This window comes from Orycteropus afer, unplaced genomic scaffold (genome assembly GCF_000298275.1).
Source record: "Orycteropus afer afer isolate SDZICR_OR568_19922 unplaced genomic scaffold, OryAfe1.0 scaffold00170, whole genome shotgun sequence".
Classification (NCBI taxonomy): Eukaryota; Metazoa; Chordata; class Mammalia; order Tubulidentata; family Orycteropodidae; genus Orycteropus; species Orycteropus afer.
Window position 1 is genome coordinate 1,247,854 of NW_006921757.1, and position 27,248 is coordinate 1,275,101.

The 27,248-nt window shown below is 49.0% G+C and overlaps 3 protein-coding genes across 3 annotated transcripts in view; 1 reads left to right on the forward strand and 2 right to left on the reverse strand.

Annotated features, from left to right (window-relative positions):
* The window catches only part of FSCN3 (fascin actin-bundling protein 3), an 8,133-nt gene extending 5,538 nt beyond the window's left edge, over nucleotides 1–2,595 (reverse strand). Inside the window, exons 1-3 of the mRNA XM_007946736.1 lie at nucleotides 2,452–2,595; nucleotides 730–1,426; nucleotides 267–385 (exon numbers count right to left, since the gene is read on the reverse strand). Of these exons, the coding sequence (XP_007944927.1) occupies nucleotides 267–385; nucleotides 730–1,426; nucleotides 2,452–2,595 (960 nt within the window). The remainder of the gene's footprint in view (nucleotides 1–266; nucleotides 386–729; nucleotides 1,427–2,451) is intronic.
* A 2,545-nt stretch (nucleotides 2,596–5,140) lies between these two features.
* ARF5 (ADP ribosylation factor 5) lies at nucleotides 5,141–7,784 on the reverse strand. The gene is made up of 6 exons (XM_007946737.2): nucleotides 7,718–7,784; nucleotides 7,144–7,224; nucleotides 6,711–6,820; nucleotides 6,165–6,236; nucleotides 5,350–5,475; nucleotides 5,141–5,227 (listed from the first exon to the last, which is right to left on the reverse strand). The coding sequence occupies exons 1-6, from the start codon at nucleotides 7,782–7,784 to the stop codon at nucleotides 5,141–5,143; spliced, it is 543 nt and encodes a 180-aa protein (XP_007944928.1).
* An 11,579-nt stretch (nucleotides 7,785–19,363) lies between these two features.
* GCC1 (GRIP and coiled-coil domain containing 1) lies at nucleotides 19,364–22,658 on the forward strand. Its single transcript, XM_007946738.2, has 2 exons — nucleotides 19,364–20,395; nucleotides 21,372–22,658. The coding sequence occupies exons 1-2, from the start codon at nucleotides 19,364–19,366 to the stop codon at nucleotides 22,656–22,658; spliced, it is 2,319 nt and encodes a 772-aa protein (XP_007944929.1).
* The last annotated feature ends 4,590 nt before the right edge of the window (nucleotides 22,659–27,248 follow it).

The following is a 27,248-nucleotide window of genomic DNA, read 5'->3' on the forward strand; positions in this document are numbered from 1 at the left end:
TAACGGTGTAGGGTTACATTGGTGTGTGTATTTGTCAAAACTTATTGAATTACACACTTTAAAATGGGTACGTTTTATTGTATGCAAATTATGCCTCCATAAAATTGACCTAAGAAAAGAAGGTCCCATTGGATGCAAATGACCTTATCTATAAGGGTATTCACAGCTCCCATCATCATCTGGTCACCTGCCTGAAGGAAGGAGAAAGTGTGCTTAAATAGGGAGAGCTCAGGGCTTCAGGCTGAGGAGAGAAATAAAGGTCTCACCTGGACTAGGTAGTAGCCATTGGCTGAACGAAGTTGCAAGGTGGGGCTCTGCTTGTCACATTCAAACTGGAACAAGGACATTGGGGTTAAGTGCTCTGAGGCGGCGTACACTTCAATATCTGTAGAGGACGAACATGTCAGAAGAGGCCTATGTCCTGGCTTTCTCAGTCTCAGCCCCTTCTCCCCACTTTGTCTTTGAGGTGCCCTTTGCTTTCCCTCCTCAGCCTTGAGCATCTTACATTGGAACGTTGGAACGTACTTAGTAGCCTGGAGAAGACCCAAGTGACTTTCCCCTAAAGCCCATATCCCTGCTTTTCTGTTCTTATCCATGTATCAGAGACTCCATGGGACCCCAGCATCTTTCTTAGGAGAAAGTTCCACATTTCTTGCTGATCCCAAATACGTCTCCCTCTTTCCCACAGCCAGCCCTGTCTCCCTCCCCAGCACTGGGCCCAGCACTTGCCATAGAAGACTGAGACGAACTTCCGTGCTTTGGACTTGAGGCTGACCCAGGCTGGGCAGTGCTGCAGGATGAACCATTCCTCGCCACGGTGGGGAGTGGAGCCCAGGCCCAGGAGCATCCGTGCGCCTTGTGGGTATAACATGCCCCCTTCTCCATCGCTCAGTGCCACCAGCCCTCCAGGCCGCACTTGCATGTGGAAAGTTGTCTGTGATGAGGGCTTGGAGACCAATCGGTCCAAGTGGGACAGGAAGAGGTGTGTTGAGGTCTCCAGGTGGTAGCAGCCATCTTGGAAACGCAGGAGGAAGCCACATTCTTCCAGGCAGGGAACTGGTGTGTCCACCCAGATGCGGCCCACGGTGGGGTCAGCCCGGGCGTAGCAGCGGTTGAGGGGGCTATAGAGGGTCACGTGGACGTGCAAGGCTGGCCGCGGGGCCCACATGTGGTAGGCTGAGAGACCCCTGGAGTTGCAGAACACGTCCTCACCGTCGGACTCCAGATAGCGTCCGGTAACTATGCACTGGAGGGTCCACTTGCCGTTCCGGTGAAAACGCAGCAGGAAGCATCCATGGTGGCTGCTCCTTGGCCTCCCGTAGCCCACAGAGCCATCTCCCTCAGACAGCAGGTAGAGGCCCTGCAGGCTTCGGAGTCGAACCACGGCCTGTGACTCATGTTCATTGCTCACCAGGAGCTCCCACGTCTGGCGCATCAGGAGGGAGAGAAGGGAGATGAGTGGTACTAGGTGACTAAATCCAGAAGTCTAACCACCATATCCAGTCACCCGTGGCATCACCCAGCACCACCTTCCCTCCACACTAGCCCTGGGGTTCTCTGCTGTCAGTCCTTCCATCCTCCCAACAAGCGGCAACCAGAAGGATCTCAGGACACGTCCCCCCCTGGAGCCACAGGGCTTCTCACGACCCAGAGAGAAGTTCTAGATGCCCATCTCCTTCAAGTAGCAGAAGGTAAACCTCTCTCTCCCCTTCTTGACCCACTTCTTTTGATACTTAACTTTCTAAGAAATGCTTTGGTTTCAGCATTGCTTCTTTCTTCCTCACTGATGAAGACAGAGCAGATAGAGCACTCAGCTAACGCCTTTATCCCCAATGCCACTTCCCCAACATGGCAGGCGAAAAGCAAGACTCTCAGAGACAGGGTTAGGCTTCTCTGAGGGGCTCTCTCCAGAGGTGAGAAGGGGAGCATGATAGCTGAGATGCAGACTGGTTCAGTAATGACCAGCTTTGTGGTAAGTAGGGGACTGAACTCTTGCCTCGTTCAGGCAGCCACCCCAGAGGTGCCTGTTGTGTCTTTTGCTAAAACGAAGGCCTGTTCTCCTCAGGCTGCTGAGGGCCCCCCGCCCCCCAACCATTCTTCCCAAACTGCAACCAGAACAGAACCATAGGCCTTGCAGTAACTCCATTGATCTCATTTTCCCTGGACCCTCCAACTATTCTGTGATGACATAGTCCCTCTATGCCAGTGTGGAGGATAGCGACAGCCAGAGCAGAAGGCAGGAAGGGCAGGGCTGAGGCTTCTCATCATGGAATATGTTTAAAGAGGGGAGACAGAGTAATGGAGACCTGTAGGCAAAAGCCTGGAGTGGAAAAGTGTCTTGGCCTGGTGATGACAGAAACGAAATGGGTGAGTAGATTGAGAATGTACCACCCCACCCCCAAAACCTTGCCCACTTAGAAAGTTGGTTCCAGCACAGGTTTGCTTTCTTACCTGTCTCTTGCCCAAACCCTTTGCAGCAGCAGTGACTGTATTCTTAGATGCCTCGTAAGTGAGGTAAGTTCCTGCCCAGCTGATGAGCCCAATCCTTAGGTCCTCGGACTTAGGTGGCCTTTGCATCCACTCTGCCACTTCCATGGGGCTGGTGCTACAGGTGATGACTTGGTCCGGCCCAGCCTTCCCCCCAGTGCTGAGGTTCCAGGGCCATAGGGCCCAGAATGACCCCGGTAGTACCCTCCAGAAGACATCCCCAGAGGGAGTCCCAGCAGAGGTTGGCCCAGGGCCCAGCACCTCTGTGACCCGGGAGCATTGTGACTGTGGGGCTGGGTCTTATCTTGCCACAGTAGGGGAGGGACATTGATAAAACATCAGTCCCTGGCCTGGAGGAAGTGGGTCCAGGGCCTTCACCACTGTCCCCTACTCTAGACAGAGGTCAGCTAAGACTGGAATCAGAAAGGCAGCTGGTGCCATCACCCACTTGTGACTCCAGGCAAGCTCTTCCCCTTCACCTTTTTCTCAATTTGGTAACAGGATAGAAACCAACCACCTTCTTCCCTAGGAAGTGGGTTCTGCCTGCCTCCCTGGGGACCAAAGTGTTTTTAGAGTTCAAGGTATCCACGAAAAACCTATTTAGTTGTGAGGCCTCTGGGATGGTAGGGCCAGCATGCTTTAAAAGCTATTTACTTATTTTTAAAATTTATCTTTGTTGTTGTGAATATACACAGAACATAGACTTCCAAGTCTCTTCATAATTTGGAGGCTTTGATTTCAGGGTGTGTAACCATTATCACCCTCCTTTTCTGAGCTGTCTGCCCCCTCCCTCGACAAAAACTCACTGGCCCCTAAGCTTCCCATTTTGAGCTGCTTCCAACCTTTCCAATTGCTATTGTCAATTTCATGCCATGTAGCATGGTGCCTAAGGCATTTGACTGCTAACTTGAAGGCTGGCAGTTCAAACCCACCAGCCACTCCTTGGAAGGAAGGTTGGGCAATCTACTTCCGTAGTGATACTGCCTCAGAAACCCAAGGAGGGGTTACTATGAGTCAGAGTCAGATCTGACTTCATGGCAGCAGGTTTGGGTTTTTTTTTTTTTTTTTTTTTAATATTTTAAAAGACTATAATGCTCAAGGCAGACATTCTTACTAGTTAAACTATAGTTTTAAGAAGACTTCAGAGAATATTTTTGGTTTAAGTTTAAAGATTATCTATCTCAGGACAATAGTTTTGGGGGTTTATCCAGCCTCCATGGTTCCAGAAAGTCTGGATTCCATGAGAATTTGAAATTCTGTTCTGCCATTTTAAACGTTATTTTTCAGAAAGCGTGGGGAAACCTGAGATAGATACGCAGTGAGGACCAGTTACCCCTAATAATCACAAACGGAGGGGTGAGGCTCAGGACCAGGGTGAGGAGGATGGCCCAGGTTGCGGAAGCAGCCTCCTCATCGACCCCCGGCAGCACTGCTGGTGGGTGGGTTGGCTGGCAGGTAGCGGCTAGAGCTGCCTTTAAGGCTACCAGCCCTCTCCCTTCAGTCTCCATTGGCTAGTCACCTCAGGGACTCGCTTCCTGCAAAGTTCACGCAGAAAGCCCAACTTGGAAATGAAGAAACTGACACATGAGAGAAAGGGACAAAGGCAAAAAGAAATGGTGGTGGTGATGCATTTTCTTTCAGCGGGACCCAAGAGGAAATGGGCAGAGTGACTGAGCCTTGCAGAAGAGCCCACACCCTGGCTCCTGATAGGCACTTCCCTACTCCCCAGAGGCAGGGTCCTCCAGGGGGAAAGAGTCCCAGTGGTGCCCAGCAGGGAACTGTAATCCCCCAGGCTCTACCGTGTTGTAAAACGAGGGTAATAGACAACTAGTGCAGAGTCGCCTGGGAGATCGGAAGGATGTGATTCCTGGGCTTCAGTCCTAATCAATCAGTTTCTGGGGCGTACAGCTCAGGACCCTGCATTGTAAACATATATTCCTTGCCCTCAAATTTCAGTGTGCATAGCAACCAAGAACTGCTCTAAGTAGCTGGGAGAAAGTTGGGAAGGAGTTATGTGGTTTCCAGAACCATGAAGGTAGGCTACTATTACCACCAATAGCAGAGGCCTCTGGAACGAAGGAATGGCATTTTCTCCACTGGAACCCCTAAGTAACCCCAGTCTCAAAAATAAGAGACCTGAGGGGAAGAGGGTTGGCCCTATAGCCTTAGCTGCTTCGAGTTTCCCCCATATTCTCTCTCTGTACCCAATAACCCATCCCCCCACTGCCAGGCTACAGATAACACCGTGTACAAATCACAGCAAATTTATTACCCAATATCCAGTGCCACATCATAGCACCACCCGGAGCCCTCGCCTTCCCCCCCCACCCCCCTTGGCCCCAAGGGTACACCCAAAACGGAAAAAAAAAAACAAAAGCAAACCCAGATCCCTGCTCCTCCTCTGGAAGTGGGGGCCTTGGCCCTGGGAGCCCCTTCACAGGCCCCAGCAGGCAGGATGGACCCCTCTGTGCCCAGAGATCGAAGCTCCAGGCTCCAACAACAGAGAGAACATGCAGGTGGGAGTGGGAGCAGAGGCCCGAGTCAGTGGGGGAGGTGGAGTGAAGGGGCAGGGCACTGCCTGAGGAGTCCGGGAGTCAGTCATCCCGGGAACGCACGCGGGAGCTTCCGGGCAGCAGGGGCCTGCCCCAGCTGGCTAACGCTTCGACAGCTCATGGGACAGCCAGTCCAGCCCATCGTACAGGCCTGTGCCTTGGGTGGCACAGGTGGCCTGGACGTACCACTGCGGGGAGAAGGAAAGAATGAGGTCATCAGTGGGGATGGACAAGGGAAGCCCTGACACCTGCAGCCTGGCCTATGGCTCCCCTAGGAGGTAGGACCCAGGTGAGCTGGGCAGGCTCTCACCGTGCGGCTACGCAAGTGCTGCAGCCCCAGCTTGTCAGTCAGCTCGCTCACGGGCATGGCGTTAGGCATGTCCTGCTTGTTCGCAAACACCAGCAGCACGGCATCCCGCAGCTCATCCTCCTGCAGCTGAGAGGGGAGGAGAGAGGGTGGAACTACGGCCCCTCCTCCCTGCTGTGCTGGGGAGCCCACCTTTTACTTATTCATAGGAAAACAGAACATCGTGGTGTCATCTATTGGTGAACGCAAGAAGTAGAGTTTTAAATCAACTTGGGGCTACCTAGAAGTTCCTGGGTGGTGCAAAGGGTTAAAGGGCTCAGTTATTAACTGAAAAGCTGGAGGTTCAAATCTACCCAGGGCACGTCGGAAGAAAGGCCTGGTGATCTGCTTCTGAAAAGTCAGTCACTGAAAACCCTGTGGAATGTGGTTCTGTTCCGACACAGGAGGTTGCCGCGAGTCAGAACCAACTTGATGGCAACTCCTCTCGTCCGAGGCCACTGGGTCCTCAAATCTAGTAAAGGTCTTTTTAAATTTGAGTATCTGCCCTTGTCAAAATCACAAAAGGTCCAAATGGAAAAGCCATGTAAAGTGATGCTTCTTTCCAGTACATGTAATTCCCTACTCCCCACCAACTTCTCAGATTCAGACACGAAGTGATAAGAATCCGAGCAAAGAGTCCTATGCTTTTTTACCCGTTGCAGACCCAAGACAAGGTGAGCTATACAATGTGTTTACATCCACAGAGGAAAATGGACATTCCTGGCCCTCAAGGTGCTCCCGACTCCCAGCCCAGCCCAGAGGCCTCTCTGTTCCCTCACCATCTTCTGGAGTTCATCAGCAGATTCCTGAACCCGCTCCCGGTCGTTACTGTCCACCACGAAGATGAGGCCCTGGGAGGGAGGCAAGAAAGGAAGGAGCAATCACTTCCCATTGGGACATAACCCCGCCTGGTCCTCCCCTCTTCCTCCTTCTTCAATGTGTCTAAACGTTTCTCTCATCTGGTAACTTTCCACTAAGATTCTGCACATGTCTGGGCACAAGTTGAAGACATCACACTGAAGGGGACAGAGTCTGCCCTCAAGGAGCAAGCAGTTAATTCAAAGATGTACAAGGGAACAAGCATCAAAAGATTCCTCATAAGAGCTAAATTAGGCCCCAGCACCCAGGACCATGAGCTTCTCAGAGAAATCTGAGGTGGCTAGGTCTCAGAAGAAGGCAGTATGGGAGGCTGGACAGAGGCTAGCCAACAAAAGGGGCTGGAAGGAAGAAGGGCTGTTTTCTGGCCCCGGGGTCCAGCCTAGGCCGGCATTTCAGTCCTCCTGGCCCTAGCGCTCCTGCCCCTGGGGTTGGGGACTCCCACCCACCTGAGTGTTCTGGAAGTAGTGCCGCCACAGAGGCCGAATCTTGTCCTGGCCTCCCACGTCCCAGACTGTGAAGCAGATGTTCTTATATTCTACTGTTTCCACGTTGAAGCCTGAAGGCCGTTGGAAAAACAACAAGAGACAAACTCCCATAAGGAAGAAACTCACCAAAACTACTTGACTCTCAGCAATGACATAAACCCAGAGAACCATGACCAAGGTCCAGGAGACCAGAACCCCAGAAGGCCGCTGGTCAACGGCGAGGCCGGGCTCGCCACACAACGACACGCCTCAGGCACTGTCCGGCATGCAGCGATACCATGACCCACTTCTCCAGTGGCGGTATCTGGTGTCCGGGTCAGCTTCCAGGGCGGAGATAAGGACTCCGGGCAGGCCAGGCGCTCCCACTCCACCCGACATCGCCTCCCGGGCTCACCTATGGTAGGAATGGTGGTGACAATCTCCCCCAACTTCAGTTTGTACAGGATTGTGGTCTTGCCAGCTGCATCCAAGCCAACTGCAACGGAAAAGGGCGCAGGGATGGAGACGGGAGCGAGGGAGCCCCCTAGAGCCCAGGAACAAGGCGCTTCCAGGACAGCGGGCGGTGACGGGGGCGGAGAGTCGGCGCCTCCAGGTGCGCGCTGTTCTCAGCCCTTGGGGCCGTGAGGGCAGCCTGAAGGGTGGATGCCAACTCCAGCCCCGAGAGGGGGCTGGGGAGGGAGAGAAGTGGGGCCAAGGGGCTCGGGAGGAGGTCGCGTTCCTTTGAAAAGTCGTCGCTATGGGCGGGCTGGGGCGGAGGGAGCTGCACCCCGCCCAGGCCCGCAGCTCCCGGCCCCAGGCCCCGGGGGCGCCGCTGCCGCTGGGACCCGCCCGAAAGCAGCGGCCCGGGCGCCTGGGAGGTGGGTGGGGCGAGGTCGAAGCCCCGGGTGCGCCGGACAGGAGGGCGCGGGGGCGGGAGGGCTGCTCTGGGCCCGCGCTCAGCTCTGGGCCGCGCGCTTGGGCTGCCTCACCCATGAGGATCCGCATCTGCTTCTTCCCGAAGATCCGCGAGAAGAGCGCGGACACGGTGAGGCCCATGGCGGGGCCCAGGGGCACGGGCGCGGGGTGCTGGCTGGAGCCGGCCGGCCGCGGGGGGATGGGGCGCAGCAGCAGAAGGAGGCGCCGCCGCCGCCTCCGCGCGTCCCGGCCCGCCCTGCGTCACCGTGGCCCGCCCCCGCCGGGCCCTGCCCCCGCTTGCGTCACCACGGTCGTCCTCCGCCGGGCCCCGCCCACGCCCCGCCCCCAAGCTCCGGTTCTGGAGGAATTGAGGCTGGTGATCCGGTGTGTCCGGCGGTGGTTTGGAAGAACCCAGTGCGCCGGTCAGGGCTGAAGTCGCAAAGGCTGTAGCCCGAGCGGGCGGAGGAAAGGCTTCTTGCCTGGCAGCGGCCCCCGCCCTGTCTTCGGTGGCCAGCCGCTGGGACTTCGGTGCATTGCGCCCAGCGCGCCCCACTCTGGACTCCGGTTTAGTCCTTGGCAACCAGCTGCACCAACTGAATGCACCACTCTCCTTGTTAGGTGCTGCTTAGTAGGTTGGACTTAGGGCGAACCATGAAACAGAAGAAAATATTGCCGGGTCCTGCCCCACCCTCACAGTGTTGCTGTGTTTGAGCCCATTATTGCAGCCACTGTGTCAATCCATTTCATTGAGTGCCTTCCTCTTTTTCAGTATTCTTTGCCAAGACTATAATACAAAGGCGCTCTGGTGGTGTCCTGTCTAAGGCGTTTGACTGCTAACCAGAAGGCTGGCGGTTCAAACCCACCAGCCACTCCTCTGAGTAATCTACTTCCGTGGAGATACCGCCTCTGAAACCCAAGGGTCACTGTGAGTGGCAATCAACTGGATGGTAGTGAGCTTTTAGATAATTCAAAGGCATCAATTCTCTGTGGTCTTCCTTATTCATTGTCCAGCTTTTGCATGCAATATGAGGTGACTGAAAATACCGTGGCTTGGGTCAGGTGCACCTTGGTCCTCAAGGTGACATCTTTGCTTTTTACCACTTTAAAGAGGTCTTTTGCAGCAGATTTGCCCAATGCAAATTGTTTATTTCTTGACTGCTGTTTCCATGGGCGTTGATTGTGGATCCAAATAAAATGAAATCCTTGACAGCTTCTTTTCTCATTTGTCATTATGTTGCTTATTTGTCCAGTTGTGAAGAGTTATTTTCTTTTTTTTATTTTAAGAGCTTGTTTTACATTCAACGTAATGTGTACATTTAGTTTCATTCCCTATTTGCCATGTCCAACACTAACCCAATCTCCTCCCCTCCTACCCTGCAACCCTCCCGCTGTGCCCTTCATAATTATGCACTTCTGTTTGTCCTGCATTTCCTCAGTTTGTATGTTGGTCCTCTGGTGTCCCACGGTCTATTGCTCTAATGGATGTATTACCATAGAGTATGTGGGTGCGGCATTCCTAGGTTGAGTGGTCTGCGTATACATCTTAACTATTGGGCTGAGAGCCCGCCCCTGGTGGCGAGTTTTATTCCAGGAGCAGAATGTATTCCAGGGCCATAGTATTGGGAGTCTCGCCAGATTTCATCTGAGCAGTAATACTGGTCATTATTGAGTTTTTGGATTTTGTTCCACGTTTTCCCTCCCAGTCTATCCAGGATCTCCGGATTTGATCCTTTCCTGGGTGGTTGGCATTGGTAGCCGGGCACCATCTAGTTCTGGTCTCTAGGGCCATCATGTCTTAGGGCCAATTGCTTCTAAATGCACTTTTTTTTTTTTTTTTTTTTTCCTTTCTGACACTAGGAAACCATTAGCTGCATCTTAGATGGCTGCTTGAAAGCTTTTAAGACCCCAGTCACTACTCACCAATGTAGGATGTGGAGCAATGCTTTTATGAATTTGTTGTGCCAATTGAGTCTAGTGTACCCCAGTACTATGGTCCTGAGGTAGTAGATCTATTGGGATGTCTGTGAGGAATTACTCTGTGTCTGTCTTCTATTGTTTCTGTAAGGATGGCAGGTATTTTGTATCACTGGTGTTTGTGCAAAATTAGCCTCAGCTGAATCTATCCTTGGTCTAGAGTATACCTCTGTTCATTGACTCTTGTCTGATCATCTCAGGTGTTTATACGTTTATCTGTATAGCCTAGTGTTTGGTGTTAATGGCAATGTGGCATTGTGGACACATTGGCTGGTATTAGCACCTGTCGTCTATCTCTTATGTGGACAATTCGGTGTCCTCTCATTTACCAGTGTTATCATGGTGGTCATATATCCTTCCCGTATATCCCTCCCCCTACCCATGTCAACGTGTAAGCCCCATCTAGCCCAAAATTAATCCCTTCCCTTCCCTCCCCATCCTGGTAACCTACTACTTTTCTTTAAGTTGAAGTGTAACCCATACTGAAGACTGTCTCCGATCTTCAGTACGTGCTTCCAGTTGTCTTCACTTTCGGCAAGCAAACTTGTATCACCTGCAGAGCAGAAATTCTCTGCAAGGGTCTTGTTCCTCCCTTTTGCCTTTTCAACTCCCAGTAAGGAGGTTTGTATATAGTAGGTGGTTGTGAGTAGAGTTGCATGAGGAGTGTGGTGGAAGTGAGGGAAGAAGATGCCCAAGAGATAGATGGTGCACATGATTCCTTAAAATGCCTTCTTCACGTCTTCCCAATCAGCAGCACCAGTGGAAGCTCCAGGCCTTAGTTTAAATCTGAGTTCTGCCATTTTTTGAAGGTGTTTTTTTTTTTTTTCCCTCCCCCAACCCTTCTGCCATTTTCTCATCTATATTGTTGTTAGTTGCTGTCAAATCGATTCCTATTCATGACAATCTCATGTGTTACCGAATAACTGTCCCATAGGATTTTCTTGGCTATAATCTTAACTGAAGCAAATTTCCAAGTCTATCTTCAGAGGTGCTACAGAGTGGATTTGAACTGCCAACTAAGAGGTTAGTATCTCCCCAACCTATCTCAAGGAAACATAGATTAAAATTATGAGATATTGCATCTGATGTTTTGTATTATACAGCTAGATGTTATTTGGGCCATTAACTGACCCCATCCTGACCAACAAAGTCTAGGATGAGAACAGACTTTGGGATCCAGGTATGACTGTGTGCATGGTTTTCCTTTGCTCTTCAGTCATAGATTTCCATTCCCAAGAAGGCTTCAAAAGTCAAAAGTACATTTAAAAGAGCCCCAAATAGTCTAGGCAAAAGGGAATACACCCATGACCATATGTAAGTTTGGCAGATGATAGTTCTACATATATATTTGTGTGTGCTATAAGAATGTCCTTGTATATATAATAGTGCTAATTGTGGGGGGGAGTGGCAAAGTTATGATAACTTTTTAGCCACAGCTAATCACCCTGAGGAAGTGAGTTGTGGGACCCATGGGCTGGGGACCATGGTCATGGAGGACATCAAGCTCAATTGGCATAACATACTATACAGAAACACTGCTTTACATCCCACTTTGGTGAGTAGTGACTGAGGTCTTAAAAGCTTGCAAGTGACCATCTAAGATGCAACAGTTGGTCTTTTTATCCAGAGCAAAGAAGAATGAAGAAAATCAAAGATTCATGGAAACAATTAGTTCAAGGGACTAGTGGACCATGTGAACCTCAGCCTGTATGACCCTGAAACTTGGAAGAACTAGATGGTACCCAGCTACCGCTGTCAGTGACTTAGAAACGGATCATTGTAGGAGACTCTGGATAGAGTGGAAGAAAATTGTGGAATAAAACTCAAAATCATAAACAAGACTAGCCTTACTGTTCTGATAGAGAGAGACTGGTGAAACCCCTGACGCTATGACCTAATCACCCTTCAGTCCTGGAATTGAACTCACTCCTGTGGCTTCCAGCCAAACAACAGACAGGCATATAAGGTGAATATTTATACCAGGTAGGTATATTCCCTAGATCAACCAACATGAGAGATCAGAAGAGCAGTATTTGCACAGGTAGATAGGGCACAGTAATGCATAGGAAAGAAGGATGCAGGGAAAAGGTAACCACAGGGAGAAAGTGGGAAGGGAGTTATTATATTACGAGGATTGCAGTCAACATCATGAAACAAAACGTGTATTAACTCTTGTATGAAAAATGAATTTACTCTGTAAATTTTCCCCAAAATCACAATAATAAAAAAAAAGACCCCCAGTATAGTAACACAACTGGTAGTCACCAAGTCTAATTAATTCTACATCTTTAGTTCTTTTAGGGAGCTCTGATGGTATAGCAGCATTCAACTGCTAATCTAAAACTTGGTGGTTTGACTCCACCAGCCAGTCTGTGGAAAGAAGATGAGACAATCTGCTTGTGTCAAGATTTACAACCTTGGAAACCCTATGGGGCAGTTCTGCTCTGCCCTATAGGGTCTCTATGAGCTGGAATCGACTCAGTGGCAGTGGGTTTGTAGTTCTTTTATCAGCCTCTTTCTCTTCATCCATGTTGTCACTGCCCAATTTGGTAGTGATTGCATTACCATCTCTTCATCATAATGGGAAAAGGCTCCTTTTATGTCTTACCCCTTTGTATTGCCACTCTGTCATAAGTCTTGATGGTGTTACTTGTGCTATGATGGAATGCTTTTATATGGCCTTTTTAGCTATGGTCTTAATGCCTAAGGAGCTCTGGTGGCATAGTGGGTAAGGCATTTGGCTGCTAACCAGAAGGTCCATGGCTCAAACCCACCACCTGCTCCATGGGAGTAAGATGAGGCAACTACTTTTTTTTTTTTTTTTTTAATTGTGATTTGGGTGAAGATTTACAGAGCAAATTCACTTTCCATACAGCAGTTCACATATAGTTTGTCTCATGACATTGACCACAGTTTACCACAATGCAACAGCTCCCCTCCCACTTCCTCCCCATAGTTACCTCTTCCCAGTGTCCATCCCTCCATATACTCCTGCCCCCTGAGCTGTCTCCCTGTGCATAAGCGGCCTTCTTTCTCCCATGATTGTTCTCTCCAAGGAGTGTATCTGCTTGAGGTAAATGCTTAACTCATATGCCTGTATTTTGTTTGGCTGGAAACCACACGTGTGGGTTCGAGGCAATTTAGACTTTTGTAAAGATTTACAGCCTTGGAAACCCAGTAGTGGTCACTATGAGTTGGAATTGACTTGATGGCAGTGGGTTTGGTTTGGGTTTTTGTAATGCCTACCAGATGATTAGGTGGGACCATGAAAATAAGGTGTATGGAACCCTGACAAGGGAATTAGTCAGTTTTGCCATCCTGGAGGCAGAAAGGAGGGAACTGACTACGACTAACAAGAGATGGGAACAGACTGCATCCTTTGGAACTGAGGTTCCTGTGCTGGGAACTTCCTAGCCCCAGAGACAGAGAGTTGTGACACCAGAGATGGTGAGAGATGGGGAGAAGCAGCGGCAGAGAAATGGTGGCAGCAGAACCAGGATACTAACCTGAGACAGAACAGTGGGTGTCCCAGCCCATGGAACAAGAAAGTTGAGTACTTTCAGGCAGGAGGCTTGCTGATGGAGTGGGATACCTCTGGACACTTACTCATGGGGCTGAAGAGTTTTATAACACTTGCCTGAGCAGCACAGAGGCTAGATTGGTGCAAAAGGCCCAAGGAGCCCAGGGGCTGAGGGCTGGAGAGAAGCCTGCTTGTGGAGATGGCTGAGAAGAGGCTGTTTTGATCAAAGAACTGTATCCTGAGTCATATCTGATCCTGAATTGTGTAACCTGTTACTTCCCTCATAAATCCCATAATCATGTGTATTGTCTGTGAATTCTGTGTGGCCACTGCAATGAACTATTGAACCTAACAGAGAAGTAGAGAGTAACACGGGAGGGATGGTTGATGTCAGAATTGGTAAAAAGGTTGGTGAGAGGAAGTACGTCTGCTCTCTGCCTCATGGGAGTCAACCTCAGGCTGTTGATGGTGGCTCTATCTCTCCTTCAGGAAGTTAGAGGAGGTCAGATGCCCCCAGTGCCACTGCCATGCCATTTTTACACTACTCTTGAGATTAAAATCCTTTAGTGTCTTCCTATCATCCAAGACAAAATCTGAATGTCTTAATTGGTCACCCACTTATTATGCCAAGGAGCCCTGATGGCACCATGATTAAGCATTCAGTTGCTAACCAAAAGGTAAACCCACCAGCCACTTCTCAAGAGAAAGTGTGATAGTCTGCTTCTGTAAAAATTTACAGCCTTGGAAACCCTATGGGGCAGTTCTATTCTGTCCTATAGGGTCCCAGCATATCCTCATTCAACTCACCTATTTGACCTGTGCAAAACAAAACAAAACAAAAAAACGGATCTTGTGGAATGATAGTGGATTATAATAAATTTAACCAGGTAGTGACTCCAATTATAGCAGCTGTTCCAGACGTGGTTTCATTGCTTGAGCAAGTTAATACATCATCTGGTACCTGGTATGCAGCTATTGATATGGTCAATGCCTTTTCCTTGATTCCAGTTTCAAAGGAACACCAGAAGCTGCTTACCTTCAGCTAGCAAGGCCAGCAATATACCTGCATTGTCCTACCTTTACGGGAGTTCTGGTGGCATAGTAGGTAAGGCATTTGGTTGCTAACCAGAAGGTGGTTCAAACCCCACAGATGCTCTGCAGAAGGAAGATGAGGCAATCTACTTCCATAAAGATTTACAGCTTTGGAAATCCAATGGAGGTTGCTGAGTCAGAATTGACTCAATGGCAGTGGTTTGGTTTGGGTCCTACCTTAGTGGTATACCAGCTCTCTAGCTCTATGTCATAATATAGTCCATAGGGACCTTGATTGCCTTTCTCTTCCATAAGATGTCACACTGGTCCATTACACTGATCACATTATGCTGACTGAATTTAGTAATCTGGTTGATTAGTCCTACTTTCATGAGACAAGTGATGAAAGAAAGAGATAAATTCAGTTTCAGAGTCATAGCTCAAGTACCACATACAAAACCTAAAAGTTCTCACTTTTTCCCTGAAAGAAAACTTATGTCTTGTAGTAACAGAGCTGATATTGCCAAAAACCAAACCCAGGGTCTTAGTGGCTCAATTACAATGTCAACTGAATCCCCAACCTTGAATAGTGTCTGAAGTTAAAGTGAGAGCACTGATTGGGAAGAAATGGATTCTGAAACTTGGGTTAGGGACATATGGGCAGATAAGCAGGAAGATGGAGATACTGAGCCCTTAAATTCCACTGAGTCATTTCTGCCAAAGAACCAACCCTCTTACTCCCATCCGAAGAGATTACTCCATTTTTGTTTAAGCTGCCCTCAGTAAAATCATTATCCCATCCACCCATCTGATGAGTTTGACCCAGATGTGTCTGAAGAATCAGTTGTCTGAGATATTGCCTGGTACAGTGATTGAGGAAGAAAGTAGTTCTAAATACCAGCTATGACCATGTGACCATTTGCAGAAATGAGGACTTTGAGTATTTCTTCCTTGTTTTATGTGTATGTGTGCATGTGTATATATATGTGATGTATACATGTATCTTTGTTATCTTCTCTTATTCCATTACTTATTATAAAATATAAGATGTAAATGGGGCTAGTGTGTTTTTGTTTGTACACATTAGCTGTCTCATGTTAGGTACAAGTACGACTATAATTGTCTTTATTTGCAGTTATGTATGGTTTAAGGAGCTATGTACAGGTGCCAAGTTCACAAGGGGTGTAGCTAGAAAAACCTATGGGGCAGTTCTCCTCTGTCACATGGCATCTCTATGAGTTTGAATCAGCTCAGTGGCAACTAACAACCACCTGTTGTGCCAGCCTCATCTTGCCACTTCCTTCATATACCCTATGCTACTACCTTGACATGATTCTTAATGCTTCTGAGTAAGCAGGCTCTCTGATGCCCCAGGAATCTTTGCAAACTTTTCCCTCTGCCTGGAATGCTGATTTCCCTCATCTCTAGTTAGTTTGGAAATTACGACTCATTCTTCAAATCCCTATGTATTTTCCCTGAGAACCTTCTCTACCTCCCGTAGACAGGCCTCCTCCTCTTAACTTTCATACCACTTTGAATATACTTATACATACTCGTAGGAGCTCTGGTGGTGCTGTGGTTCAGACCTTAGGCTGCTAACTTAAAGCCTGCCATTTGAATCTACCAGGTGCTACACAGGAAAAAGATGAGGAAGTCTGCTTCCATAAAGATTTACAGCCCTGGAAACCCTTTGGGAAAGTTCTGTTCTGTCCTATAGGGTCACTATGTATTGTTATGTATTGGAATCAACTTGATGGTAGTGAGTATGCATACTGGTATAATAGCAGGACTTATTATTTTCATGGCTGATTCCTCACTAGATTGTGAGTTCCTTAAGGGAAAGGTCATGTCTCTTCATGGTGTTATCACTTGGTACAGCACTTGCAATGTTGAGAGTGATCAGACTGATCTGGATAGGATACCTAAACTTAATAGCTGTGTGGCCTTAGGCATATTAACCTCTCTGTGTTTCATGGTTCCACATCTGTAAAATAATGCTAATAATACCCCTTAAACTGGACTTCACCAGATGGAATACAAAGAAATCAAATTGACTACATATGTTGAAAGAGGCAATGGAGAAGCTCAGTGTTATCAGCCAAAACAAGGCCAGAAACTGACTGTGGAACAGACCATTGACTGCTCATATGCAAATTCAAGCTGATGCTGAAGAAAATTAAAACAAGTTCATAAGAGCCAAAATATGACCTTGAGTATATCCCACCTGAATTTAGAGACCATCTGAAGAAAGATTTGACGCAATGAACACCAATGACCAAAGACCAGACAAGTTGTGTGATGACATCAAGAACTTCATACATGAAGAAAGCAAAAGGTCACTACAAAGACAGGAAAGGATGAAAAGACCAAAATGGATGTCTGAAACTTGATCTTGAATGGAAAGTAGCTAAAGCAAAAGGAAGCAAAAGGAAGAAATATTGAAATAAAAGATCTGAATGGAAGATTTCAAAGGGTACCTTGAGAAGACAAAGTAAAGTATTATAGTGAAATATGGAAAGACCTGGAATTAGAAAATCAGAAGAGAAGAACATGCTCAGCATTTCTCAAGCTGAAGGAACTGAAGAAAATATTCAAGCCTTGAATTGCAATACTAATGGATTCTATGAGCTAAATATTGAATGATGGAGGAAGCATCAAAAGAAGATGGAAGGAATACACCGAGTCACTCTACCAAAAAGAATTGGTTGATGTTCATCTATTTCAGGAGCTAGCATAATATCAAGAACCAATGGTATTGAAGGAAGAACTCCAAGCTGCACTGAAGGAACTGGCAAAAAACAAGGTTCCAGGAGTTGATGGAATACCCACTGAGATGTTTCAACAAATGGATGAGATGCTTACTTGTTTATGCAAGGAAATTTGGAAGACAGCTACCTGGCCAACTGACTGCAACAGATCCATATCTGTACCCATTCCAAATAAAGGTGATAAACAGAATGTGGAAATTATCAAAACAATATCATTAATATCACATGCAAGTTATATTTTGCTGAAGATAATTCAAAAACAGTTGCAATAATATATTGACAAGAAACTTCCAGAAATGTAAACTAGATTCAGAAGAGGACATGGAATGAGGGGTATCATTGATGATGTCAGATAGATTTTGGCTGAAAGCAAAGAATACCAGAAAGATGCTTACCTGTTTTTTACAGACTATGCAAAGGCATCTGACTGTGTGGATCATAATTATGGGAAATATTGTGAAGAATGGGAATTCCGGAACACTTAATTGTGCTGTAAAGAAAACTGTGCAGAGGACAAGAGGCTGTCATTCAAACAGAACAAGGGGATACTGCATGGTTTAAAATTAGGAAGGGTGTGTGTCAGACTTGTATTCTTTCACCATACTTATTCAGTCTGCATGCTCAGCAAATAATCTGAGAAGCTGGACTATATGAGTAAGAACGCAGCATCAGGATTGGAGGAAGACTCATTAACCTGCAATATGCAGATGATACAACCTTGCTGAAAGTGAAAAGGACTTGAAGCACTTACTGATGAAGGTCAAAGACTACAGTCTTCAGTATGGATTATACCACAACATAAAGAAAACAAAAATCCTCACAACTGGACCAATAAGGAACATCATGATAAAGGAAGAAAAAATTGGAGTTGTCAAAGATTTCATTTTACTTGGATCCACAATCAACACCCATGTAAGCAGCAGTCAAGAAATCAGACTTGTATTGCATTGGGCAAACCTGCTGCAAAAGACCTCTTTAAAGTTTTGAAGAGCAAAGATGTCACTTTGAATACTAAAGTGCGCCTAACCCAAGCCATGGTATTTTCAATAGCCTCATATGCAAAGCTGGACATTTATTAAGGAAGACCGAAGTGTTGATGGTTTTGAGTTTTGGTGTTGGCAAAGTATGCTGAAAATACCATGGACTGCCAGAAGAACAAATCTGTCTTGGAAGAAGTGCAGCTGGAAGTCTTCTTGGAGGTGAGAACAGCCAGACTTCATCTCATCTACTTTCTTCATGTTGTCAGAAGGGACCATTCCTTGGAGAAAACCATCATGCTTAGTGAAGTGGCGGGTCAGAGAAAAAGGGGAAGACCCTCAAGGAGATGGATTGACACAATGGCTGCAAGGATGGGTTCGCCCATGGCAAGGACTGTGAGCATGGCACAGGACTGGGTAGTTTCATTCCGCTGCACGTAAGGTTGCTTTGAGCTGGAATTGACTCGATGACACCTAACAACCACAAACTGAACCACTGTAGACTAAATAACAAAACTTTTGTGAAGTTCCTGGTGTATACTTGGCACTTAGGATGTAAGTCATGGCTATTGGGTGTCTTCTATAAATATTTGTTGAATCAATTTAACACAATTTAGGAAGGGTGCTAGCTATGATTACGCTATTATTCCTACTAGGTGCCAAGTACTGTGTTATAAAGGGGTGCGGTTATCATGGTCTCAAAAGGGTCTCATTGTTGCATTTTAGGAACACAGGTGCTGGGCACCGAGACTAGGGTAGCGCTGCCCACTCCTTGTGTTTGGTAGGAATGTAGTGCGACGTCCCTCCTATCGCTCGCTGTTCGTAGCTCAAAGATAGGCTTGGGCTTGGTGACCTCACCGAACAAACCAACATCCCTCTAGACGCCTCTTCTCTGCTTCCTCGGTTCTTCGGACGCCGAGTCTTGCGCTCCGAGCGCCCCCAGGGTTCGGAAGATACCACCCCCATTTATAAGCGAGATTGGCCCCGCCCACCTCGCGCTCGCTAGGGGCGGGGCCTGCGGCTGCGTGCTATCGTCACTTCCCGCGGACCCGGAAGCACCGCTGTGGGCAGTCCGGGGTAGTTAGTAAGTCGTGATGGAACTGCGTTTAGCGTAAACCTTTGCGGAGCCGGGGCTGGCCTCGGCTGCAAGAGGCCAGGAGAGCGAGGAGCGCGGAGCGGCTGGTGGGCCAGAGTGGGCGGGCCCCGGCCGTGCGCTCCGCGCGTGCCAGAGTCGCCCCGCCTTCGGGATAGGACCTGCCCCGCCCCTAGGACCCGGACCCGGCTGGCTCTCTTGCCAGGCTGCCCCGCCGCATCCGGTCTGGGACTGCTGGGAGAAGCGGGTGTGCGGCCTGGCCATCCTTTCACCATCGATTGCTGCTCCTGCCACGTCTTCGCAGCCTTCTCCCGGCTGCCCGAACGCTGACGTGGAGCAGACAGCCCCGCACCCCGATGGAGAAGTTTGGGATGAATTTCGGGGGCGGCCCGAGCAAAAAGGACCTGTTAGAGACCATAGAGACGCAGAAGAAGCAGCTCCTGCAGTACCAGGCACGGCTTAAGGATGTGGTGCGCGCCTATAAAAGCCTGCTGAAGGAGAAAGAGGCGTTGGAGGCCAGCATCAAGGTGCTATCGGTGTCCCACGAGGCGGATGTGGGTCTCGCAGGTGTCCAGCCTCCAGGCCTGACTTTTCCTGACTCGGTTGATGACCGGTGCTCCACTCACAGCGGGGATAGCACCGGAACAGCCACCAGCTTGGATACTGCTGCCAGTCTCACTAGCACCAAGGGTGAGTTCGGGGTAGAAGATGACAGACCAGCCCGTGGACCACTGTCTCCGAAGTCCGAAGAGGCCAGCGGGTCGGAGAGTGGCGTTAGCAGTAGCAGTGGGGACGGGCCGTCGGGGGGCGGGGAGGTGGACAAACGACTCCACCAGCTGAAGGCTCAGTTGGCCACTTTGACCAGTTCTTTGGCTACAGTCACTCAAGAGAAGTCCCGCATGGAGGCTTCTTACCTGGCTGACAAGAAAAAGATGAAGCAGGACTTGGAGGATACCAATAAGAAGGCAGAGGAGGAGAGGGGCCGTCTGGAGGGGGAATTAAAGGGGCTGCAGGAGCAGGTGGCGGAAACCAAAACCCGACTTATCACGCAGCAGCGTGATCGTGCCCAGGAGCAGAGTGACCATGCCTTGATGCTGCGGGAGCTCCAAAAGCTGCTCCAAGAGGAGAGGACCCAGCGCCAGGACCTGGAGCTTCGGCTGGAAGAGACCCGAGAAGCCCTGGCTGGGCGGGCATATGCTGCTGGCCAGATGGAAGGGTTTGAACTGCAGACCAAGCAGCTGACCCGAGAGGTGGAGGAGCTGAAGGGTGAATTGCAGGCTCTTCGGAACGAGAAGAATCGACCGGACCCCCGGCTCTACGACCTTCAGGAAGAGGCTGCCCGCCTCAAGAGCCATTTCCAAGTTCAGCTGCAGCAGGAAATAAGGAAGGTAATTATCTTGGTTTCCTTCAAACATTAGTCATTTAGCTTCCTTTGGGAGTTAGCACTTAGTGGCTGCTCTGGCAGTTTTGATGCTACCTGAAAAGTTCCATTAGGGAGTCCTGGGCAATCCTGTTGTGCGTGGTGTTGCCAGTCTCCCCAGGGTGTACTTCCAGCAGGATGTGGAGCTTCTGAGTGTAGGCAGAGCGGGAGCCAGACAGCTGGCATCTTCCCAGCTGGGCTCTGGGACACAGTGTGGTGGCAGCTACACTGTGAAGGGTAGGGTGTGGGTCTATAGAGGGCTGAAGGGGGCAAAAGGGGTTTTTCAGAAGACACAAGCTCTTGTAATTGCTTTCAGTCAGGATTTGCCCATTCTGGAAAGGTGTGCTATTTCACAGGGTATCCTTTCCTTGTGGAGAGAGATCTAACTCAGTTTTGAACTTCCCAGAATATTGGAAGAGAAAAAAAAAAAAGGATCATGATTTCTTATAAGATTTGGAGAGGCATATAATAAACAAAGGTAGCACTTTATACGTGAGCTAGGTGTATCCTAGGAGAAAGTGGAAGCTTTAAAGAGGAACAACAAGTATACAAAGGTTTGGTATAGTATGTGTCTGGAACAGAACCCAAGCAAGTTATAGGAGCTGAAAAATTTTCCACAGAAAAATTCCAACTCTTGCCAGGCCCTCCCAGTCCTGTGGCTTTTTTGCTCCCCCCTCTTGCTTTCTCAGGAGCTCTGATGGCGTAGTGCCTAAGGCATTCAACTGCTAACCAGAAGGCTAGCGGTTCAAACCCACCAGCCACTCCTTGGAAGGAAGGTTGAGCAGTCTACTTCCGTAGTGATACTGTCTTGGAAACCCAAGGAGGGTTTGCTATGAGTCGGATCTGACTCCACGGCAATGGTTGTGTTGCTTGCTTTCTCAGAGTTTGCTCTAGGGCCTTGTGGCTTTCCTGGGTGCGTTTCTATCTGTTGCCTTGTTTTGCAGACAGCCCTTGCAGAGGAGCAACTCCGTCAGCAGTCTCAGGTGGAAGAGCAGAGAGTGGCAGCCCTGGAGAACCAAATATCCGAGGTGTCTGAACTGCTGGGCACCTACGAGAAAGCCAAACAGAAAGACCAGCTGGCCATCCAGAAGCTGAAGGAGCGCGTTCTGCAGCTGGACCTGGAGAACAAAGCGCTGGCTCTCGCAGCCTCCAGCCGGTCCCCGCTAGACAGCCATGGTGAGGAGTGCAGTCTGGACGTCAACGTCCTGAAGGACAAGATGGAGAGGCTGAAGAGGCTGCTGCAGGTGGCAGCCAGGAAAAGCCAGGTGGCCTTGGATGTGGAGAAGCTCAGCAGCCTGGAGATCATGCCCAGCTCCGAAGCTGCAGACGGGGAGAAGGCCACCGCCCTCTACTACCAGCAGGAGCTGAAGCAGCTGAAGGAGGAGTTTGAGAGGTACAAGATGAGGGCCCAGGTTGTCCTCAAGAGCAAGAGCACCAAAGATGGCAACCTGGCCAAGGAGCTGGAGGAAGCCCAGGAGCAGCTGGTGGAGCTGAAGGAGAAGTACATCTCCCTGCGGCTGTCTTGCGAGGAGCTCGAGCGCCAGCACCAGCAGGAGGCCGCGGCCTGGAAGCAGGAGCTGGCCCGGCTGCAGCAGCTGCATCGGCAGGAGCTGGAGCGCAGCCAGCTGGACTTCCGGGACCGCACGCTGAAGCTGGAGGAGGAGCTGCACAAGCAGCGGGACCGGGCCCTGGCTGTGCTGGCCGAGAAGGACGCGGAGCTGGAGCAGCTGCGCGCCGTGGCCCTGGCCTCCGGCCTGCCGGGGCGGAGAAGCCCCGTGGGCTCCGGGGACCCAGCGGACGCGTCGTCCTCCGAGAGCCTGACCCAAGCCCTGCACCTGGCGGCGGCCAGCGAGCCCACTTTCTTTCTGTACGCCGAACAGCTGGCCCGCAAGGAGGTGGAGATCACCTCGCTGCGAAAGCAGAAGCACAGGCTGGAGGCCGAGGCCCGGCAGCTGCAGGACCGGCTGCTGGAGGAGGGGGAGCGGCACCGCGAGGAGGTCGGGGCCCTGCAGAGCCACATCGCAAAGAACATCCGGGACCAGAGCAGGGAGGGAGCCAACCTGGAGTACCTCAAAAACATCATCTACCGCTTCCTGACCTTGCCAGACACGCTGGGCCGCCAGCAGACACTCACAGCCATACTGACGATTTTGCACTTCAGTCCTGAGGAAAAACAAGTGATCATGCGGCTCCCGGCCAGCGGTAGCTGGTGGCCTTCGGGCAAGAGATGATGCCGTTTTCACTAACTCCGAGATTCCTGTGCCTCTTTTGTATGGGAAGGGGTGGGCTCTGGCTTTGACCATCTTGTCTCTTTAACCTTTCCTTCTTCACTGTGCTGAGCTCAGAGGAGTCTTCACCGTGGGATGGGATTTTCTGCCAAATGCCATTAATTTATCCTTGGGCCCTGGGGATATGGAATGTGTTGGGACAGCATCTTCTGGTGGTCTGGGTGTGTGTCGGGAGGAGAGGTGCGAAAGGTAGGGAAGAGGTGCGAAAGGTAGGGAAGAGGTGCGAAAGGTAGGGAAAGGGTGCGAATCTTGTAAGATACGATTTTTGGTTTTAATATTATGCTCCCAGCTCAGATCGAGGAGTGGCTGACTCCCAAGGGAGTTCAGTGCACTAATATCTGCAGAGGTAATGGGATGCTCATCCAGAACACAGTCACCAGCCACTTAAGTCCATCTCATCAGTCTGCACCTGGCCCACTGCTGCCCCAATTATCTGAGACATCAGTCCAGGCTGGAAAGGGACCAGGAGGTTTGAAATAGTGACAAATTGTCCGTTAGTCTAAAGGGCTAAGTAATAGCCCATTTGGCACCAGGAAATATGTCTAGTTAGGACCTGGGGGCAACTGACACAATGCGGACTAAACACAGTACTTGTGACCCACCAACAGAGAGTCCTAAGCACCATGTTGATGTTGAGATTTCCTGAGTGACCTGCTTTTGACCTGGATAGGGTTAAAATAATTCTCATACAGACCCCTGCCCCTTACCCACCTGCTTAAGGTTGGCCTGAACTTGTAGGTGAATGCCATTGCTAGCTTCTCAGTGTGGAACTTGCATTGAGAAACAACATCCTAGCTTCTTACAGAGAGGAGTCAGGTCAAAGTCCTTCCCGAATACAAGGATGGAGCTCCGATTTGCTCCCGGCTGATCCTGTCTTGGTAGGGACAGAAAAGGAGAGAGATTTGCTGCAGAGGATTCCGAGACATTGCTGTGGCCCACTCAGGAAAGTGGTGGGAGTCTGGCTGAAGCTGGCTGGGGGTACTTCCTGTCCCTGTCCAGCATTCTGACTATATGCCTGAGTCCCTGCCCCCCACAGGGTTGAAAGTTGACTGTGACCAGGGTGTTCTGACTACTCCTTCAGGGAAGTAATACAAGTGTCATTCTGTAATCTTCATCCCCACAGGGGTTCTTGTAGACCAAATAGGAGATTCCTGCAGCCTGGAAAGGAGGCTTGTTCCCTGGGCAGCCTGGAGAGAAGAAGGGACTCTGGAAGTTCACACTCAAGCAGTATCAGTGCCCCACCCCATCCCCCATCTGCCCTTGCTGGTTAGAGAGCTTTGGACCTTAAAGGCCAAGGCTTTGCCACTAACTGGACTAATCACAACCTGTCATTTCATCATAGAGCTCTGTTTTGTGAGGATTTGGGGTGCAGAAGACTGAATGAATGTTCTGAATGGGAGGCTAGGTGACGTGAGTTATCTACCAACAGTGAATGGACTTAATCAAACAGAAGTGATGTGTTCAAATGGTGAAAACAAACCATGGGATCATTAAACCTGAATGACTTGAACTGTGTCTTTCCTTAATGGTACATGCACATCCAGACAGAGTGTGAATGTAAATGCTGAATGAAGTAGAGGGAAATAATTTCGTATTAATCCATGAGCTTCACTCAAAGCAGAGAAAACCTCAGTGCTTGAACTGCCTCTGTACACAACCCAAGTGTCTTAGCGTGGATCGTGTGCATATGTGTGTAGGCAGCTACTACATTGGGAAAAGCTTTCTCATGGGTTTAGTGAGGGGACGTCAGACTTCTGTCATTACTAGATCAAACTCTCTCATTAGGTGCTGTTGATTATTCTCAACTCACTGCTGTTGGGTCAGACCTGACTCATACCGACCCCTCCTTGGGTTTTCAAGGCGGTATCACTACGAAGGTGGATTGCCCAATCAATCTTCCTTCCAAGGAGTGGCTGGTGGGTTTGAACCACCAGCCTTCTGGTTGTTGATGTTGTTTTTACATGCCATCAAGTCAGACCCAACTCATAGCGAGCCCTCCTTGGGTATCCGAGGTGATATCACTACGGAAGTAGATTGCCCAACCTTCCGAGGAGTGGCTGGTGAGTTTGAACCACCAGCCCTCTGGTTAGCAGTCAAATGCCTTAGGCACTAAGTTACCAGAGCTCCCAGCCTTCTGGTTAGCAGTCAGAATGCCTTAGGCACTACACTACCATGAATGCTCAATTATGCTTAACACCAGAACTGATGGTATCCTTGAAGAGGTTTCTAGAACACGAACGTAAACTATATAGTAATAATTAACTTCCTTAACTTCCTTTCCTTGATCTCCCCTAGGCTGTCTTGTGGTTGTCCCTATTTCTACGTGGTTGTGGACAAAAATCTCAGAAGGTCGGGCAATCTACTTCCGTAGTAATACTGTCTCGGAAACCCAAGGAGGGGTCGCTATGAGTTGGATCCGACTCGACGGCAGTGCGCTGCTGCTGCCCTTGTACATGGACAGAATAGACCCACAGTCACACTTGTTTCCTGAGACTGCTAACCCCTGTACTTTTGACTGTTCAGAAGACAACAAACAGGCAAAGAAGCAAGGCAATTTCTGATGAATAATTTTAAGTGTCTGGAGATACCTAAGGCTGTGAATTCTCCAGATTGAATAAAAAGACTGAGTTCCCTCCTAAAAGACACAGAACCTAGTAATGGAGCATTAATGCAGACTTGCTTGAAGTGCAAGTTCCTTTTCTCTCCATCCCTCCCCCCAAATAAGTTAGTCACTTGACAGGATTGCCATGACACTCTTAAAGGAGAGAGAATGAATGTAGATTTGAAATCAGAAACAAAAATAAATTTCCCTTGGGCCCTGGCCTCAGAATTTCAGACAGTAGACAGGGCATGTCAATAAAGTAGTGAGACTGAACTTTATTTAACTGTTACACACAGATGGGCAGGGTCAATGTCAAGTAGAAGAGATGGCGAGAGGATGTGATGAGAAGGCAGTCTGGGCACTCAACTGTAAGGGCCTTCTGCTCTCACCTTTTCTCCTTGTTGGCTACCTCCAATGTGGGTGATAAACATGCCCACATAGCATGTCCTTGATGTAAGTCTCCATCCGTTACCAGACCTCCAGGGCTCTCAGGTCTGGTCTTGTGAAGCTGCTACTGCAGGGTCTCTCTTAACTCTTGTTGAGATGTCATTCATTCCTCGAGGTGCTATTGTCCCATTTAACAGAGGAGGAAACAGGCTGAGACGCTAAATTTGCCCAAGATCATGTAAATAGGCTTGACTGGTCAAAGTCCACTTAATGTGGGCATGCTTCTGCGTCCTCAGGACCTTGGGGGTCGGTGCCTTTCAGGGCCAGTCTCCATCTCTAGGCTGAACTGGGCTGGTTGAAATGGAGAGAGTCTCCAGATGTAGATTGCAGCCAAGCAAGGTGTTGAGTAGGTAGGCAACCGTGGTTTTTCATGAGTTCTAAATCTGCTTTGTCCCGCAGTATCTAGATCAGTGCTAATTGTAGAACTTGGATAAGTCTAGCAAAATAAAAGGAGGACTAGGTATCACCTCCTGCCTCTCTGTGTTCCAGCTGTAACCTCTGGTAAAGCTGGAGGAACCATGTTTTGAGAATTGGAACTAGAACCCTAACGAATGGGTCACTTTGCCCAATCTGCAACCTTTAATCACTCCCCTCCACACTGCACCCTACCTCCCACCCCCAGGCAGCCAGCTACCTCGGATTGATAGTTTTTTGGTGCGAGGAACTAGAGTCAGACATTGGATTGAAATCCCAGTCTAACATCCTGGCAGCTGTGTGATACTGGTAAGTTATATAACCTCTCTGAATTTAATTTTCTTATAATGGGGAACCATAATGTTAATTTCAGTGTTACATCTTCAGATTAAAGAAGAAATAAGTACATACATGAAGAGGCAGCACAGCATCTGGAAAGGCGTAGGTGCTCAAACACACCAGTTCCCTTTTCTCCAAGAATGTTAAGTGGCAAAATTGCATATCAGACTGAGGTCACTGGGATTTAAGTCTGTGTTTCTTAAATACAAACATTGCTGTAAACACAAGAGAAAACGACGACTTAGTGTTGATCAGGTGCCTACTATAATGCTCACCAGCCACTCCTAAGAAGGAAGACTGGGCAATCTACTTCCATAGAGATACCGCCTTCGAAACCCAAGAAGGGGTCGCTATAAGTTGGAACAGACTTGACGGCAATGAGTTTTGTTTTTTGTTTGTTTTCACCATGGGACAGATTGCTGGCATTTTTCCTACATCATCTTGCTTAATTCTGCTGATGATCCTGTGAAGCAGGTGTCAATGTCTGTTTTCCGGATGACGAAATTGAGGCTTGGCAAGATGAAGTGAATTGCCCAAGACCCAGAGCCAGTAATGGCAGAACCAGAATTCAGACTCGGTTTATCTGAACAAAAGGCCCAGGCCCTGTCTGTCATGTCTATGCTGTCTCCCAGCAGAGGGCAACGGGGGTTAATAAAAGTGTTGCTCACAGAAATTTAGGGGCTGTGTTTTCATTTGTAAGTAGACTTTTGTTTTATAAAGCAGTTTAGTTT

What these genes read in the sequence shown, in the direction of transcription:
- ARF5 (XM_007946737.2), bottom strand. Translation starts at nt 7,784, where the DNA reads ATGGGCCTCACCGTGTCCGCGCTCTTCTCGCGGATCTTCGGGAAGAAG. An exon ending in GCAGATGCGGATCCTCATGG is followed by an intron (nt 7,225 to 7,717) that starts GTGAGGCAGCCC and finishes TTTCCGTTGCAG; the next exon opens with TTGGCTTGGATGCAGCTGGC. An exon ending in CTGATGAACTCCAGAAGATG is followed by an intron (nt 5,476 to 6,164) that starts GTGAGGGAACAG and finishes CTCCCCTCTCAG; the next exon opens with CTGCAGGAGGATGAGCTGCG.
- GCC1 (XM_007946738.2), top strand. Translation starts at nt 19,364, where the DNA reads ATGGAGAAGTTTGGGATGAATTTCGGGGGCGGCCCGAGCAAAAAGGAC. An exon ending in TGCAGCAGGAAATAAGGAAG is followed by an intron (nt 20,396 to 21,371) that starts GTAATTATCTTG and finishes CTTGTTTTGCAG; the next exon opens with ACAGCCCTTGCAGAGGAGCA.